General features: G+C 36.0%; 1 protein-coding gene across 4 annotated transcripts in view; it reads right to left on the reverse strand.

Annotated features, from left to right (window-relative positions):
- Positions 1–14,688: 14,688 nt before the first annotated feature.
- The window catches only part of DOP1B (DOP1 leucine zipper like protein B), a 49,418-nt gene continuing 47,835 nt past the window's right edge, over positions 14,689–16,271 (reverse strand). For all 4 annotated transcript variants that reach the window (XM_039370066.1, XM_039370060.1, XM_039318410.1 and 1 more), the window contains 2 exons: positions 16,008–16,137; positions 14,689–15,159 (listed from right to left, as the gene is read on the reverse strand). In XM_039370066.1, coding sequence (XP_039226000.1) covers positions 14,893–15,159; positions 16,008–16,137 — 397 coding nt within the window. In that variant the 3' untranslated portion in view covers positions 14,689–14,892. The remainder of the gene's footprint in view (positions 15,160–16,007; positions 16,138–16,271) is intronic.

Raw genomic sequence — 16,271 nt, forward strand, 5'->3', positions numbered from 1 at the left:
TCAAAAGTGTGAAAAATGGTCATAAGTCACTTTTTCTCAGTGCCGTTGTAACTTTGAACAGTCACTAAGCAAACTGTTGTAAGTCAAAGACTACCTGTACTTTATCACTTTTTTCCATTTGTAACAATGAAAATACATCCTGCATTTCAGATATTTACATTACGATTCATAACAGTAGCAAAATTACAGTTATGAAGTAGCAACGAAAATAGTTTATGGTTGGGGGTCACCACAACATGAGGAACTGTATTAAAGGGTCGCGGCATTAGGAAGGTTGAGAACCACTGTTCTAGAGTCTCAACATCTTTTTTACACTGCGGTGACCAAAACTGGATGCAGTGTTCCAAGTGTGGCCTTACCAAGGCATTGTAAAGTGGTATTAATACTTCACATGATCTTGATTCTATCCTTTTGTTTATGCAGCCTAGTACTGTGTTGGCCTTTTTGGCAGCTGCAGCACACTGCTGGCTCATATTTAAGTGATTGTCCACTAGGACTCCGAGGTCCCTCTCACATTTAATACTATGTAAACTTGATAAGTGTGCACCAATACAATCAATCTTCAGGGATAATCAAAGGGGAATCTACCATGCAGTGGAAACTTACTGAGTAGAAAAACAAGCTTGCCAAAGAAACCAATGAATGTGAACAAGGAAATATTACCATAAAGGGAGGATGTAAGATAGACACTTGGACTAAAATTAGCCGGGTCTTCAGAATGGGAAATGGAAGAATACAAACTGCAAAACAACTGCAAGAGGAAATGCACAGGTTAACAGGAAAACTAGCTGAATGGAATAACAGGAAAGCCAAACTATACTGAAAAACAGTGAAAAGAGTAGATTATTAATCAGAAATTTCTAATGAATCTAAAGGTTGATGGAAGAAGCCACCTGAGGGTCATAAAGTCAGACAAGTAAACTATATACAAATAAGAAAAGCAGAAGTTGCTAGCTAACCTTAACCGCAAGGAGAGGAAATACAGAAATAACTATAGGAGCCGAGCTTTGTTAACAGAAAATTAGATGGTAATATATAGGATGTGCACAAAGGGGCTTCCTGGAACATGGGAGGGACAGTGGTTTTAGGTGGTCTGAGTTAGTTTTATCGGATGATTAGGGAAGGGGCGTTGAGTCCGACAGGGGAGGGGGAATCTGCATCGGGGGTAAGATATAAAAATGTGTCAAACAGCTCTTGAAGGTGTGGCTGAACTCCTGTGTGTGTTTCAGTCCACCAAGCCTTTGCTTGAATAAAACTTTGTTGTTGGAATTCCAAGAGAATTTGTTTGTTTGGGAATCTTGAGCCACGTTCCAAACAACTTGGGGGCTCGTCCAGGATATCCAAACGGTCCCTGGAACACCGGGAATGGCCACCCCTAAGGGGACAGTCACCATGTCGATTTTGACGGTTCCCTGAAAGGTGACCAACCCTGGCCCGGTACCCGTGAAGAACCGGATGCTAAATAGTGGATTCCAGGAACAAAGGAAGTCAGGTCAATTTTTGGGGGGATGTCCCAAGGGTCCTGGAAGACTGGCAAGACATACATGCACTAGGTATGAATGTCCTGAGGGTTTGAAGGACTGGCAAGGCAAGGAGGTGGGTCAAGTATGAATTGCCGGGAAACTCTGTGCACAGACCCAGGTAAGAAAATCCGGGCATTTTCACAGTTACCTGGACAGCTGAGTGGGAGGGATGGTGTGAATCCAAAGACTTGTGAAGAGAGTAAAAGCAGCGCCCCAAGGGTCGAAGCTAGGCCGGCAAGGCAAGGTGAGAGCGGACTCCTTTAACCGGAAAAAGAGGGAAGAGCTTGGTGAAGCGTAAGGAGGTCTCACAAGATCAAAAACAATAAGATAAACAGGTGCCAACCACTGATGGCTAATAAACCTTCCAAGAAGCCACAAAAGGATCAAAGAAGGGACTCCCAAAGTCAAGGAAAGGGAAAGAATGTAGTCATTCCTCCTCATAGCCCCCTGGGAAAGATCCTGGCTGGATAGAATCATCCTCCTTATAGTAGAATGGTAAAAGATTTAGATAAAGACTTGATGATTCAATATTGTTATTTTACTTGGGGACAAAAACAAAAGGAAAAGGGGATAAGATGTCCCCTGGAAAGTCCCTTAGGGCAAGATTGGCAGAATAAACTATACACTTGAGTTAAAAGTAAAAGTATTATGATAAAGTATTGCTGTTTTAAATGCTAGCAAGATGGGATGGATTCATCTGGAAAATACACCTGGGATAATACACCGTGACTCAATATTGTTATTTTGAGTGGCCAAGAAATCCTATTAAAAGCACTAGTGCATTTTGCTCAAAATATGGAAGTTTTAAAAAATTGGCTATGTCAAGCACTAAACATATAGGTTAATAAAAGAAGTTTATATGCCTGTTGGATCCCAGGCAATATATAGTCCATTTTTTGTTAGAGGAGTGTGGAGGTAGTGTATGTGTGTCTGTCTGTGTTGTGTCTAATAATAATAATTAATAAAAAGGCCTTATTGACTTCCGGTTCCGGTACGCGGCGATGCCGGTCAGGTCTGGGGACCTGTCTCCAGCCCGGCCGGGTTTTCTGTGTCGGTAGACCCCCCAGTGGGTCGAAAGTTGCCCTGGAGGGGCAACCACTGAGAAGGAGGCTTGCTGGTGGCTGCGAGAGAGCGGCAGCTTCTCCCGTGGCTCCAGCTATTTCCTTAGGGCCGACGGAGCAACGATCGTCCTGCAAGATGGCCGATCATCCTGCTGCACTAGCCGAAGTCACAATTACAGCTAAGCGATATTAGACCCACCGCGGAGGATCTGGGAGAGACCCCTTTAGCCCCTCTCTTTCCCTTACTTGGGTTTTTTTGCCTGAAAAAACTTGAGTTGGAATTATTTCCCCATTTGGAAAGGGCGGCTTCTGTATGTGTGGGAAGAGAGCCGTTGAGAATAAAAACTTCTTAAAGACTATACTTTATTTTTACTCATTTTGGGATACAGAAAAAAAACAAAAAAAACGCTTTTTTGAATTTTATTAAGAGCTAACATTGGAAGAATATTTCTTTCTCCACTCTTTCCTTTAAAAGAGAGAAAAAAGGGGAAAATGGTATCTGGAAAAGTTTATTTTTTATTTACTGAGGACATCTAGTGGTGAAAAGCTAATATTGCAACTATTTTTTGGATTGAAATCTGACCTTCAAAATATTCCTGGAAGAGATAAGCTGGTGCAGATGTGGGAACTGAGGGGGTGGACACTGTTTAATTATAGCCCTCATTAAATAATAATAATAATAATAATAATAATAATAATAATAATAATAATGAAAATACTTTTTTTGATTATTTTTAAAATGGAGAAACTCCACTCTCATTTAAATTGCAAGCTTATACTGGAAAAGATTTATGAGGTTTCTGAAGAAATATGTGCTATAAGGAAAAGGATTACTACAGAACGAAGAGTTGATGCTACCCCAAACTTTCAAACTGATCTTCAGATTACATCTGTTTATGCTATAAACCAAAATATACCAGAAGAGGAATTAAAGGAAATTAAAGAGGAATTTGTTACAATGAAAGAGATCACCACAGAACTAAGAATCAGAGATTCTGCTTCAAATTTTAAAAGTGATTTTCAGATTACGCCTGACTACTCTACAAATCAAAATACACTAAAACAGTGGTTCTCAACCTTTTTATGCCGCGACCCCCAACCGGTCATAAGTCGAGGACTACTCAACCAGTTGTAAGTCGAGGACTACTCAACTGTTGCAGCACCATTTGCAGAATGGGACTTTTGGCGGGCTCAGCAGGGCAGAGACAGCTTGGACAATTCCTATTGGCTTTTGAAAGCCAATAGAATTAGACTCTATTCAAGAGAGTCTATTCTATTGGCTTTCAAAAGCCAATAGAATAAAAGGGAGTAGCACAGCTAAGGAAAAGGGGAAAAAAATGGCGGACTGCGTTGTTTGGCTACCCCTGTGAAATGGTCGTTCGACCCCAAATGGGGTCCCGACCCACAGGTTGAGAATCACTGCACTAAAAGATGACTTCATTGAGGATATAGAGGAACTTATTTCATCCTACAAGCATTTTATCTATATTTGTGAGGACCAGAAAAAAACAAAGATGGAGATTTGAACCTTTAATGCAGCGAGGCTTTAAGAATAAGAGAAATGGAGGTCCAATCCAGATGACAGAAAGCTTATTACTGCCTCAAATAACACCACAAGCAACAAAGAGAGATTTACCGGTTGGAAGGGAAGCGTTGTTGTGGAAAAAAAGCCTAGAATAAATCTAAAGAGAGAAATTTAAAATTATGTATATTGGATATACGGCATTTTAGAACTATGGACTGAGTTAAGGATCAGGTTTTTGAACAGAAATAAGAAAAAATGGGTGATTAATGTATGAAAATTACTATATAATGGAATGAAGGAAAATGAAAAGATATTTTAGATCAGGATTGAATTAGTAGTTAATTGAATGTGATTTTAATAAGATGATATGTTCTCTTTGATAATATGGATGATATTAGGTTTGATAATTAATTGGATGAAAATAGATCCTTGTCTAAGGGACTCAAATGATTTAAGGTTGTTATTATTTTGTTAACAAAAAAAATTGATGGATTGTTGGATTAGATATGTATAGGATAGATTAATGTTTATTTTAACTGGGAGAGATTTGTGGAAGAAGAAATAAATAAGATCTATGATGAAATTAAAGAATTAGGACATATTTAGAAGAGATACCCGAACTGATAATGTGTGTATTTGAAGTTAAATTTGATTATGGTCTTGTAATTGCATAAAGATTTAAAAAGGTTTAGGATTAATAGAAATTTAAGGTAGAAATAGACTAGTTTAAATATATAGAGCTATTTGAGGGAAATAGAGAGGGAATATTTGATGCATTGACTGAATTACTTATATATGTTTTGTTTTTGGATTTTTGATTACCCCAGCCCCACCGTGGGTCTTGAGCACTTTGTATTAATTAAAAAAACCAATAAAATTTGTTTTAAAAAAATAAAATAGAAAGGCTTTATTTAAAAACAAACAAAGAGATTTGCTGGAAAAAAAGGAGCCCATTGGCTTGTGAACAGCTCCTTGAAATTATAATAATAGTTATTTACAAATCTATTTTTTCCATTCAATTCTCTATCAGTAATAAGTGTTCTACCATGGTACATGATATAATCTACTTGCTCTAGATTTTTTGCCATATCTCTGTCTCCCACTAAGCATAAGATAATCAATCTCTTAGTTTTTCTTACAGAACACATAATATGTAACATTCATTTAGAATTTAAGCCACTAATGTGGTATTAACTATGTCCAAAAACATGTATATGTCAGACCCAAATCAGACCCCTCTTTTTAAAGTGCTCTTCCCCTCCATAAAGGAAGACACTATGCAAGCCCTATCCATGCTTCTCAGCATATACAAACACAGAAGCATAGCACTTTTGAGGCTAAAAAAGCTCAAAAGAGTTCTAGAAGGTGTTATTTAAGTTTTCTCTATCTTATTTCTTGGACATTGACATTTACCACATTCATTGGGGGGGGGGTCCCTTTGATTACAACATCCTTTAAATATAATTTTTCACCCCTGTTTCAGCACCTCCAACAAAGGAGTGTTTGCCATCACTTGTAGCAGTTTGTTCCACTGTTGACCATTGGCCATTTTGTGAATAGATAACTTTCTGGTGACAGTCATTGAATCTGCCAGATGCTCTCAAAATTTCAAACCTGCCACAGTAAATTTTAACTGCCCACTCCTACTTTAAACAGCTCTTGAAACAAATCTGGGATAAATTTTTCACAGTTCCCTATTTAAGGGATTTCTCTATAACATACGTTAATTTTCTAAACATCCATGGAAGTGATGATTTGCTTTGAGACATACCTCCTTTTGTGTGTGTGTGTGTGTTTTAGATTATAACCACAGGTTTGGATATATTCCAAAGAATACAAAGTTTACATCACAGGCTTCTGTATATTATTGTTAAAAATTCAGACACAAGATGTTATAACAAATTGTATGCCAATAAACAATCACACTTTGTGTTCCAATATGGTACATATGTTTGTATGTAAATAATTAAAAAGAAGTTAAAATTATATCAGAATGTACTTACATATACTTTTAGAAGAGATGGAATATTTGTATACTGTGAGAACTTTTGTTTCCTGCTAAAACTATGACTCATAAACTGAAACCAAATAAGATACTTTCAATTACCAAACTGTACACACCTTTTTTCAGTCTCAGTTTCTGATTAAATTTTTCTTCCTGATCATAATTTACTCAAAGACAACAAATGAAGAGGAACAACAAACAGTTGTAGATAGATCTACATATACATCAGATCTTTCATTCTGATATTCCAAAGCATTGGTTACACATACATAAAAAGCATTATCAACAATCTGATCTGAGCTGGGGTTAATGAAAAATGAAGTATGATGTTTCCCATTTCTTAAAAACAAATCTGTAAGAAAATTAGCATTGAACATAATCTAGGCCACCCAATTTATATATTCTAACTTGTAATTAATTTTGAATTAACACTTTAATTGCTTTTTAACACTTTTTACTTTTTTACTTTCTGCTTTCTCTTAGCAGAAAAAGTAAAGTAGAAAAAATAAAATTGCTGAACCCATCCTGGCCTTTTCTAATTGTTGTTAGTGAAATCAAACTTTTTTGTTCTCTTTGTTTATCCTGAACATTCGTAAGAGAAAATAAAACTCAGGATTTATACAAGTTTTTCAAGTATTTCATAAATAATATTTCAACCTCACCATTTTTCTGAAAATAACACTGTTGTGATGTGTTTGAATATTAGTAACTAGGGTTGGTAGATGGGCTGTTGGTTTGTGCTTTGAATTCTACTAGTCTGTACAGCATAATGTCCCCCCGAATGGAGATGAAACATCTGCAGCCAAATTGCCAAGCTCAGAGACCAAATCAATAGCCCATAATAGTGTTGTCTAAAGCAACTAGTGAGTTGTCAAATTTCTCTCATCTATCCTTTTTAAAACAGGGACACAGATGGACAAAACTACTAGTATCATTTATCATTTAATCACGAATACATTTGGAAGGCTGGTTCAGGCATCTAATAAATTTCTGATCTGCTAACTCGGCTCAATCTCTAGAACTTCAACCGGTGGTACCACCTGTGGCACTTTGCCACATGGCAGGTGGTAGCAACTGCTAGCCAAGTGTAGCAGGGGAGGGGAATGAGCCTAAGCGAGCCAAGCCTGAGGGAGAGGCAGCTGCAGCTGCATGACTGTCTGGCCTAGGCAGAAGCCCCAGGAGCCGGCAGGGCTCCAGCTGATTGGCTCCAGCTGATTGGCACTTCCAGAAGCAGCTGGAGCAGAACAGAAGAAAAAGGGGGGGGAGGAGAGGAGAGGCTATAAAAGGAGGTCGTTTGGGGGGAAGGGGGTAGAGAAAAAAGACAACAGGAAAGGTTTAATCCCTTTAAACAAATGTAATTAGTTTTATCCCCTTTAATTGAGTCTGTCTATGGCTTTTAGAAAGTTTTCTTTGAAAGTAAACAGGCTTAATTTAAAGCTAAAGCTTTTCACAATTGCCAGAGCCTTTCAGTCTAGAATTGCAACATTGTGACACGTGACAGCCTTAGACAGCTTAAAGAGAAAAAAAAACGGAGTTTGTGTTTCTTGCTTTGCACTTGATTCCTGTGTCTTTAAGGGTATAGGGAAGGGATTGGGGATGGTGCATTCTTACTACACTATGGAAGAGCTCAGAAGGGAGAGAGGAAGAAGGTCGGACCAGCTAGCTCAGGAGTCTACAAACTTAGCAACTTTAAGACCTGTGGACTTCAATTCCCAGAATTCCTCAACCAGCCAAGAGGGCTGAGGAATTCTGGGAGTTGAAGTCCACAAGTCTTAAAAATGCCAAGTTTGAAGACCCCTGAACTAGCTGGTAGTGGTGCATATTAATACACATGGATAAATTCATCATGCATTTGTCAGTGCAAAGGGAAAGTAATTCAGCAAAGGAACAGCCACCGAAGAAATTAAAACTGGTACTTTTTTCTTTTTTTCTACAGTTTGTAATATTTTATTAGATTATAGAATAAAATATAAAAATACAAAAGCAAATAGTAGGACAAAGTGGGGAGGAAAAAGGGGGAAAAAGTGAGGGGGAGAAGGGAAAAAAGAACAGACTTCCTCTGTTGCAGTAGAAGGAAGCATTAACATTGAACCTCAACTTTTTACTTTTCCATAATATTATAAACTAGCCATTTCTATAACAACAAATGAATCTAATCAGTAAAACCCAAAATCCTCCCCTTTTTTTAGTCATCAAGTTTTTGACACCTTGCTAGAATAATTTCTAGAGCAGGGCTTTTCAACCTTTTCACAGATTGTACCACTTTTAGGAAATGACAATATTTGAGTACCTCCAGTGCTTAGCAAGGTGTCAAAAATTTGATGACTAAAAAAAAAAAAGGGGAGGGGGTCGGTTTCACTGATTAGATTCATTTGTTGAAAAGCCCTGATCTAAACTATCTAAAATGTAATATATTTTGTTAAGCTGATTATACTTATTTTTTGTCATTATTTTAAAGAGTGATTTTCTTTATTGTCCTTTTCCCAATAACATTAAGATAATCAAAATTGCAGATTGTTCATGAATGAGGGTCCTCTTACAAAAACAAAACAAATAAACAAAAATATCCTATACTGGAAAGACGTACATCTGATTTGCAGCAAAGGATTGCTGGTATTTGTTATTTGTTAACATTGGAATTAGGTCTTATAGTGATAAATATTTCATTATAATTGCTCAATGGTTTTGCAATGATGATTTGGGATCTGAATCTAACAAATCTACTTAGTAAATTGGCAACGTCTTCAGTCTCCATACTCAATGTAACAATTATTTTTGTTGAAGGACGTTTAGAAATCTATAGTTGATTTGCAGAAACAATTGGAGATAATGGTATTAAACATGTAAATGTTTTTGAAAATAACTAAAGCCATAAGAGACAAGTGCTGTGGTTTCTCGACTGCCAGCGGATCCGGCAGCCGAGTCAGGTGAATCGGATGAGGGGGAAGGGCTGTCTCGGTTCACATGGGAGTCTGCAGAAGGTTCTGAGGAGCAAGAAGACTCAAAGCCAGATGCAGAGCTGGGCCCATTTACTCACACTAAGGCAAAAAAAAAAAAACAGCTGTGTTGGCCTGAATTGAGGGAAGAGTAGGAACACCTGGGGTCTGTTCCAGATGCACGTATAGCACAGAAGGGAGAGACATGCAGGAGAGTGGTGGGGCAGCTTTCCACAAAAAGTAAGAGACTCTAAGAAGCCATGCCCTGATTGGACTATAAAGAGGTGGGAGAGGCCAATTGCCACAGGCAACTGTTCATGCTTTGTTATCTTGTTTCTCTGTTGGATTTCTTTTGCCAGGACTCTTTGCCAATTATCCAGGTTTGTTGGATTTCTTTGTGTTTGGTTTGAATTGTTAACTGAGCCTTGCTGCTGAGAACTCAGAGACTTTGTACTTATCTCAGCCAAGTAATAGCAGAGACTGCTCTTACTTTGTTTGTTTTACATCTAAGGACTGGTTTTCTAGAGTTTATTCCATAAACGCCTTGTTAAAATAAAAAGGGGTTATTTTCTCATGAGTCCTGCCTTGCTCATGCCTTGCTAACTGAAAAGGGGTTTTCCTCACAAGTAAGCTGTTGAGTAGCACTGGGTCAAAACAACAATAAATGTGAATCCTAAACTAACCCCTACTTTTGAACATGAAATCCACTAAGACTTTGAACAAAGCTATTTTAATTTAAACTTTGTTAATTTGTTTAATTCATAATGTCATGTGTATTGGGACTTGAAAAGTATGTTGTTTTCTGCTCTGTGCTCTAAACAGCTTGAACAAGGATTTTTTTCTTAAATCTAAGATGATTTTCTATTACAATATTTATTAATGCAAAACTAATAAAATAGTTTTAGAAGGCCAGATTCTTTAGAAGGCCAGATCCTGAAGTTGAAACTCAAATACTTTGGCCACCTGATGAGAAGGAAGGACTCACTGGAGAAGGGCCTAATGCTGGGAAAGATGGAGGGCAAGAGAAGAAGGGGACGACAGAGAATGAGATGGCTGGATGGAGTCACTGAAGCAGTAGGTGTGAACTTAAATGGACTCCAGAAGATGGTAGAGGACAGGAAGACCTGGAGGAACATTGTCCATGGGGTTGCGATGGGTCGGACACGACTTCGCAATTAACAACGACAACAACAAACTAATAAAATTATTGCTCCACTGTGGAATGTCCAGATCTGAAACCAGCCTAATGAAGCACCAACATTTTCTTGAATAAAAATTAATATTAGTGTATATAATTTGCTGATAATGAGTGAAAAGTTGATGTTGCCTTGACAGACTTAAGGGCAACCTTTGATTCAGTATCTTGTAAAACTCTAGAGGAAATTAACTGCCATTTCAATGTCTGGTGTGTCCTTAATTGTAGTATTACCTTGTGGTAGTACAAATGAGTTGTTTGCTATGAGATTGGTGGCAAATAAATTCAACAAATAAACTGTATCATTCAATTTACAGGTAACCACCTGGGACTTAACTCATCTCTATTTACAAAGGTATAAAACAAGATTGTATCCTTTCTCCATTACAGGTGGCTGTTGTTTAATTCAACCACTCAAACTTTCAGAGGTGCTGAACACGTAGTACTTAGGACTCGTCCTCAGACCATTGCAGCATCCCAAGATCATATAACACCATTTGCAACCTTCTTTTACAGCTTCTGCAAGCAGTCATCAGGGAAACCAGCACTTGGTCAAAAATGGCAACCACATGATGGCTTCTTTAATGACCCAGTGATTCACTTGATGGCAACTGGAAATGCCAGAATTTCTGTCACTAAGCGGTGCAGTCATATGAGTTTGCACTTTAGAATTGTGATAGAAATTCTGGTCCCAGCTACCATCATTGAGAATTACCACTTTTACATTCAACTTGATGGACTGGTTTAAGTCTACCTTAAGGGGAGAAATTAACAGTGATATGGCATATTCAGCCTTTCTTTGCTGGCATACTCTGCTTATGTTCTTGATAAATCTGGCTGACTTCAGACAGAGAATTTGGGGCTTGTATATACAATTGACAGAGCCAATATGTTTTTCATCTTTTCTGCAGTATTATTGCAACTCTTCCTCACCAACTTTCCCTACATATTTCTTCAATATTTTACAAGTTTTTCACAGACAACTTTTTACCCTGGCACAAATTGGGGTGCCATTCATCAGGATGACAATCAATGGATATGTCAACCTTCCATATGAAAACTGTACATGTTCTTAGATTCAGAGATTAAATCTGTATCTTACAGTATATGCTATCAAAGTGTCTGTTATATGCTCAGTGATAAATGAAATCCAAAAAATATTAATAGATTATCAAAATAATTGCAAGTTGAGAATTGAAACTTTATTTTTAAAATGATTTATTTTTAATTGTTCATTTGTAGGTATTTCAAAAGGTTATGATTTAGAAACAAAACATTCAGTATGAAAGACCAATCTAAATGAAGAATATAAGTGGTAGAAACAAATTTAATGTTCAAGGTGATGTTCTGCAATCATTGATTATGAAAATTACATTTAATATTAATTAATCTTTATACAGCATCTATTTACCTTAATACACCACTCTCCTTTGCCAATCATTTAAATATGTAATTACATCCCCAGTTTTTTTGCCATAAATGATTGCCTTAGCTACTCAGTTATCAGTCATTTTAAAATAGTAGTATCAAATCAAAACTTCATCTATATTATGATTACTTGGAAAACAAATGTTTCAATAGTGCTATTTCTCAAACCAGACAATATCAATTTCAAATTTTGAAAAAAAATCCTGCCTTTATTATTTTTACATATAACTCACAGCAGCAAACATGCCCAACACACAATCTTTCTCATTCTATTTTCCCCACAACAGCAACCCTGTGAGGTGGATTGGGCTAAGAGTGAGTGACTGGCCCAAGGTCACCCAGCTGGCTTTCATGGCTAAGAAGGAATTATAATTCATAGTCTCCAGCTTTTTAGCCTGATGCTTTAACCACTAGACCAAACTGGCTCTCAGTTTGCTATCCATCTCACATTGCTGTGCAGCTACAAGTTGTGCACAGTAAATCTACTGAAATATTATAGAGTCCAATGATTGTTAATCCAACTGGTCAGATACATTTTCAATTAATTGAAATACATTTTCTTAGACAGGATTTGGGAAATGGGCCCTGAAGAAACAAAGGCAATATATTGTTTGCAAGACTGAATGAAGTTCAACAATGTAGCAGCAAATGACCTCCTGCATGCATCAAGCATCTATATATCTTATAGAGAAGGTGAACTACCTTAATAAGCTATTAAGGGCATTATAAATGACACTGAAAGTTACAATAAAGTCATAAATACAGCCCCTGAGATAAGTTCAAAGTGAATGAAGGAGAAAAGAAAACAGAAGCGAGGAAAAAAAGAAAGTTTAGTGGTGGATGTAAGGAAAAGTAAGTTACAATGTATTTAGGATACTAAACTTCAAATTTAGAGGATTAAATTAGATCTGGGAATTATATGTATTGCAAAAAAGCAATTAGCTGCACTTCCTCAGAATAAATAAAGAGCAAGGGACACGTGAGATTCTCCTGTGACACAACTAGCATAGCAAATAAAGACTGTCTATTTTCCCTGAGAGCTAGCAACATTGTCAAAGATTTTGGAAATGTTTAAATTTCCACATGACAGGAAACACACAGTATTATACAGCAATATCTATTATACAGCAAAACATATATCTTTCATCAAAAACATTTAGAAAGGCATAAGTATACATTCATAATGATAAAGAAAGTTTAATTAAAGTATATTTGTTTAAGTTCACAAAATACATAAATAATTTACAATATTAAAATAAGTACATCTTTACATCATACATCAGGTGTTTATGATCTGATTGGGCATTTAATGAAAAACAAAACTAATTAAATGAAAAACGTGCCATTTTTTGACATTTAACAAATTCAACAAAGATATTTAAATGTTTACCTAAATGGGACACAGAAATATTCACATTGGTGCTGTTTTTTGCCCAGTGTATATTATTTGAGAAACTCAAAGGGCTAATCATCACAGATGGAGAAAGGACAGTCACATAAAAAAATCTGAACTTAAAAAAGTACAACACTAAATGCATTTAAAGAACAGAGTAGTAGTTTTTGAACATACACATTTTTTGCTTTGTTATCTATGTTTTCTGGTTGTAGCTACTTGTGTGGCATCTTTGATCTTCTTATCCTTGGTTCTGCTCATGTATTACAAAGCTCGTGCAAAAACCTAGCTGGAACAAAAGCCACTCTCTTTCAAAAGGCGTCTTTAACTATAAAACTATTTGCTTCTTATACAGGTAGTCTTCCATTTACAACAGTTTGTTTAGTGACCATTCAAAGTTACGATGATACTGAAAAAAGTGACTTATGACTGTTTTTCACACTGACAACCATTGCAGCCTCCCCATGGTCACGTGATCAAATTTCAGACACTTGGCAACTCATATTTATGACGGTCGCAGTGTCCTGGGGTCATGTGATCCCCTTTTGCAACCTTCCGACAAGCAAAGTCAATGGGGAAGCTAGATTCACTTAACAGCTATGTTACCCATTTAACAACTGCATGATTCACTTAATAATGGAGGCAAGAAAGATTGTAAAATGGGGCAAAATTAACAAATGTCTCACTTAGCAACAGAAATTTTAGGCTCAATTGAGGTCGTAATTCAATGACTATCTCTACAATACTTTCAGTAAATGTACATTTTTGCCCAAGAATGTGTCAGCAAAACTGAACAGGTTTGGAAAGTAGGTACTTACAATGCAGCATGGTAATCCATACATACTAAACATATATACATGTCTTTAGGAACTATACATTTTTTAGACATACCTTTACATTCTTATTGGCCTATTACAATTAAGTACCATACAGCAAACTGTAAAAGGCAACAATGGCTTTAATTTAGTTAAAACCTTGAAGTAAAAAAAAAAATAATTTTCTAGTTTTAGAATGGTTATTCATAAATTTCATGGAAACATAAAGACAAATTTAAAAATATTTACTGAAAAAGCAAGTGTCATTGGGTTTGGTGAAACCTACTTGCTACCAAATTTGTTTTTGCTTATAATCATAGGCCTAACACTGAAGTGGAAATGATTATGCCAGTGTGGGGTTGCAATAGGATAGAGGGGACTTCAGCCTTCCACAGGCTATGAGTCAACCACCTATAGAGAGTAAGGCATCCGCCTTATTATGCATGATCTGTTGCCTAGGCAAAAGGACTTGAAGCATTCATTATTAAGGCCAGAATAAGACAATGTTCTGAAGCACCTCAGGCAAACTAATCTAACTGGCAAGATTCTGCCATTATAGCTAATCTCAATAAAAATACGAAGTTTCACTATTCTGTGGAATTGATTTTATGGTATGGTCCACCTGGAGGGCTGATCAATATTGCAAATGTGTGGATTTATACTTTGGGGTTAAAAAAAGTGAGTAATGTAAACTATGTTAATTTGTTTTAGTAAGTTGCTATGCAGAAGTTGTTTAGAGCAGAATTAAAATTAGAACAATTTATCTTTTGAGAAATGTAGACTGATGTATTTCCTGGTAGAAGGGAATTTTTTTTTACATTGAAAGTCAACAAATCTGCATTCATAAACAAGCATCTCAATTAAATGATTATTTTAATTGAAAAATAATGATTCTTCATTTTAACTTAAGCTAATTTGTTTTGGTAAAGCAATGGAAAATTGCATATTGCTTCAAGCATATCACATTTTACCAAAATGAAACTTGATGGTTATAAGAACCAAACAGATGTTTTACAATGATTCATTTTCCATATTATCTATAAAATCACGTTCAACATATTCTTCCAATAGCTTCAAAATTCTTGTTCCACTGGTGTTGGGATAGGTATTTTTAAAAGACTTGGAGTTGTGTGTGCTTGGTAATCTGCCACCTTGAGTTTTAAAAGCAGAATTTAATGTATTAAAGAATGGAATTAATTGCGTGATGTTTGATACAGAATGAAAATCCAAAAGAGGAAAGTCACAATTTTTTGTTGCTTCATCACTTATATTTTGTTCCTTGAAAAAAATAAAATAAAAAATGAATTGTTAATATGCATTTGCATGGATGTATTTAATATCAACTGTGATATATATATTATTTTTTCCTTGAACATAGACATTTTCAACTTAGTCTATTTATAAATTATAATATTTTCCATATTTTTGAGCACTCAAAATATTGTAGGATGACAGCTCAGACAATTTACAAGCAAGGCTCTAGAAGCATAGCCAGATATTCTGGGACTTACAATTTCATAACCACAGGAAGAACCAAGTTGGGAAGTAAGAATGAAGTTGGATAAACCACATTCAATCTAAGATAATAATGACATCTAATTTGTGAGCTATCTGTGTGCATCAGGCCCTCAACAACTTGAGATAGATATGTAGAAATGTTAAATACATTTCCACCAGTAATAGCTAAACAACCTTTAGAAAATAAAATAGAATAAAATAAAAAACAGTATTTTCTGACTCTGTCTGGTTAAAATATTATCCAAAGTAGCACAATCCGTATTTTCTTGAATATAAACTTGGGTTGCATATAATATGTTTATTTTGCATTAAGTATGAATAATTTTGCTTATTTTACATGAACTGGGCATGCACCACATTAACTGTATCATCTACTAATCAATTAACTTGAATTGGGTCCCATAGAAGGATTACTAGACTATGCCTTCCCAAATATATACAAATATTGAGCAATGCTGCTGAATCGAAGCAGCTCTGTTCAATAGATGAGAATATTGTTCACACTGTCTTGGGTATATCTGAGCAGCATACTGATTTCAAAATATTATTTGATAAGAAAACTATGGAGTTTCAGGCAATAAAACATATTTAATAAAGATAGTACTTGCCCCATATTTTAGCTTCAATAAATCCATGATTCTAGCAACATGAGGCTTGCATTCCTGGTGATTTTCCATTACATCTGAAATCATGCTGCAACTCTCCATGTCCACCTCTGGAACAAAGGCCCACTTATACCTAAAAACAGACATACTGTAAGGTACAAAATCTAACATAGCTTTATTTTTTGATCATATGGATTAACAAGAAAAATTATCCAGTTTTAAAACACTGGTTATTTCATTTGGGACACAGCACAAAATCTTTAAATC

Source organism: Crotalus tigris, unplaced genomic scaffold (genome assembly GCF_016545835.1).
Source record: "Crotalus tigris isolate CLP2741 ecotype Arizona unplaced genomic scaffold, ASM1654583v1 scf7180000017601.7605149639:7615979, whole genome shotgun sequence".
NCBI lineage: Eukaryota > Metazoa > Chordata > Lepidosauria > Squamata > Viperidae > Crotalus > Crotalus tigris.